At 60.1% G+C, this 2588-nt stretch overlaps 1 protein-coding gene across 1 annotated transcript; it reads left to right on the top strand.

The window, feature by feature from the left end:
* Positions 1 to 90: 90 nt before the first annotated feature.
* LOC104494320 (tripartite motif-containing protein 15-like) lies at positions 91 to 2129 on the top strand (the record flags this gene model as incomplete). Its single annotated transcript, XM_010137138.1, has 6 exons — positions 91 to 321; positions 461 to 483; positions 1056 to 1165; positions 1327 to 1356; positions 1603 to 1873; positions 1937 to 2129. Coding segments are annotated over 6 exons (858 nt in total), but the record flags the coding sequence as incomplete, so codon positions are not given.
* Positions 2130 to 2588: the final 459 nt, after the last annotated feature.

The raw sequence follows: 2588 nt of genomic DNA on the forward strand, positions 1-2588 counted from the left end.
CTTCTGCAGACGCCTCTTTGTGGTGGGTGCTACCGTTGCGCGACCTCCCATTGACTCCCGGTGCTCTCCTCCCACTCTCACCCTCGGCAGAGGAGGACACAAGCTGAAAAGCAGAAGATCGTGACCCAGTACCAGGAGCTGCACAAGGTCCTGGAGCACCAGGAGGCCAGCACTGTGGCCCAGCTGGAGCAGCTGGACGTGGAGGTGGCCACCACCCGTAAAAAGATACTTGACGGGCTCTCAGAGGAGACCACGCGCCTGAACACACTCATCAAGGAGCTGGAGAGGCTGGGCCAGCAGCCAGACTGGGAGGTCCTGAAGGTGAGACCTTGGGTGACACCCAGGCTTGCTGGGAAGATGCTGGTTGGGCACCGGTTTGGTCTCCAGGGACCTCCTCGGAGCCCCATGGTCCAAGGGGAGGGACTCAAGGTCACTAAACCTCTTTTTCTCTCCCATGCAGGACATCAAAACCACCCTGAGCAGGTACATGGCCCTTCTGCACTGTCCACCTTCCCCAGCAGGACAGGGGTGACGAGGCTCCACTGGGCAAGGATGCGAGTTCCTGCAACCCTCACAAAGTGAATTTGAGGGTGGGGGTCTGAAGCCACAGCTGGGGAAATGGCCTCCAATCACCATCCCCCTGGAACGAGCCGTCGTGGAGTGGCCAAGGCTGATGGCTCCTCGTGGAGCTTCACGGGGAGTGGAGATGTCACTGGCTGCAGCCCCCATCCCATGTCCCTGAGCGAGGAGGGTCGGGGCAGGACTGGCAGGAGGAGCTGGGGACAACCCAGGGGTCCATGGGCAGGGCTGAAGGCCACGGGGTGGATCAGCATAGAGCTTCAGCCCAGCCCCTGCACCACGGGTGGGTCATCCCAGGGCTCTGAGCTCCCAGCAGGGCCCTTTCCCAACCACCTCGTCCTCCTGCGGGTGAAGGAGACCAATAACCACCTGCGGGGATGCAGCCTCCCCATCATCTTGTCCCCAATACACCCTGTTGGCTGCTGATAATGCGTTGAGTCACCAACCACAACTGGGCGTCCCCTCCTTCCTCCCAGGTGCCAGCAGAAACCAATCTCGCAGCCGCCTGATGTCTCCCTCGAACTGGAGGAGAAATTCAAGGCTTTAGCGGTGAAAACCACAGTGGAGGCGATGCAGACAGTCCGAGGTGCCGGGAAGGGGAGAAGCTCATCGCGCTTTGCGGTGGGGTGGGATGGAGCTTCCTCCGGTTTTTTGATGTTCCCCCAAGATCTTTAGTGACTTGCCGGGTCCTGGTGGATGTCCAGAACCTCCTTCTGCTGCTCATGTTCTCCTCTTTCTTTCCTCTAGACGCTGTGGAGTTCCACCTGTCCTTAAGGGGTAAGTGAGTCAACTCTGTCCCCAACTGCATCCAGCAGCCAACAGCAGAGTCAAATGAGCTCTGCTGCCCCCAAAGATTGACCTCAGCGGCTCTGCTGGCCCCTGCCCTCCTTCTCCCATACCGGTCCCACCACGAGGCAATGCCTGGAGGGGCCTCAACCACGTCACGTGGGTGGGAAGGGGCAGAAAGAGCCTTTTGCCCCCCAGAATGTGCTTCCACCAGCTTGACTCTGCCTCCTCCTCCAGCACAGGTGACGCTGGACCCAAGGACGGCCCATGCCGAGCTCCTCATTGCGGATGACCGAAGATCCATGCGCTGGGTGACCACGGCACAGCACCTGCCCTCAGCCCCTGAGAGGTTCCGGTCGTGTCCCTGCGTGTTGGGTTCGAGGGGCTTCTCCTCGGGCCGTCACTGCTGGGAGGTGGAGGCGACCGGTCAGGGCATGTGGGCCGTGGGCGTGGCAAAGGAGTCGGTGCCAAGGGATCGTTCATTCCTCATGATGATTAAGGAGGGTATGTGGGCTCTGCATCATACCAGCACCTCGTTCTCGCTCGGTTTGTGGTTGCTTTCCTCCCCCAGGTTCAAAGCCTTGAACCTCCTCAAAGTCCCCCAGCGGCTGCGGGTCGTCCTGGACCTCCAGGAAAGGCGGGTGGTGTTTTTTGATGCCAACACCAAGAAGCGGATCTACACGTTCTGGAAGGCGTCTTTCAACGGGGAAACCATCTACCCCTGGTTCATGGTGGAGGGCGACGTTCGCCTCCAACTATGTTGACCTTCTTCCCCAAAGCACAGGAGCAAAACGGGTGTGAAACCCCCCCCATGGGCCGAGCTTTATCCCAGGAGCCTCCTAGCTGTGGGTTGTGTGGAGTGGGAGGTCTGCAGAGCTCTGAGGAGCCTCCAGGAACTGCCGGCCTGACCTGGACGGGCTGGAGAACCTTCAACCCTTCAGCTGCCCCGGGGGAGGGGAGGTTGTCCGCGAGGAGCCATTTCTTCCCCATTGGGGTTGTTCTGGCCTGGCCCAGTGGAGTCCCCTTCCCTGGGGATATTCCTGGCTGTGTCCAGGTGGTGCCTCCACTGTCTCTGGATCTTCTCTCTACCAATTGGCTGCTCCTGGTGGCACCGATGGGGAATTAAACATGATGCTGGGTGATTCCTGCTCCTTGTGTTTTCTTTTCCTCAATGTTTTCTGGGGGGAGGTGGCGTGATGGCGGGGCGGGGGTGGAGAGGGAAG

Source organism: Buceros rhinoceros, unplaced genomic scaffold (assembly GCF_000710305.1).
Source record: "Buceros rhinoceros silvestris isolate BGI_N320 unplaced genomic scaffold, ASM71030v1 scaffold11155, whole genome shotgun sequence".
Taxonomy (NCBI): Eukaryota; Metazoa; Chordata; class Aves; order Bucerotiformes; family Bucerotidae; genus Buceros; species Buceros rhinoceros.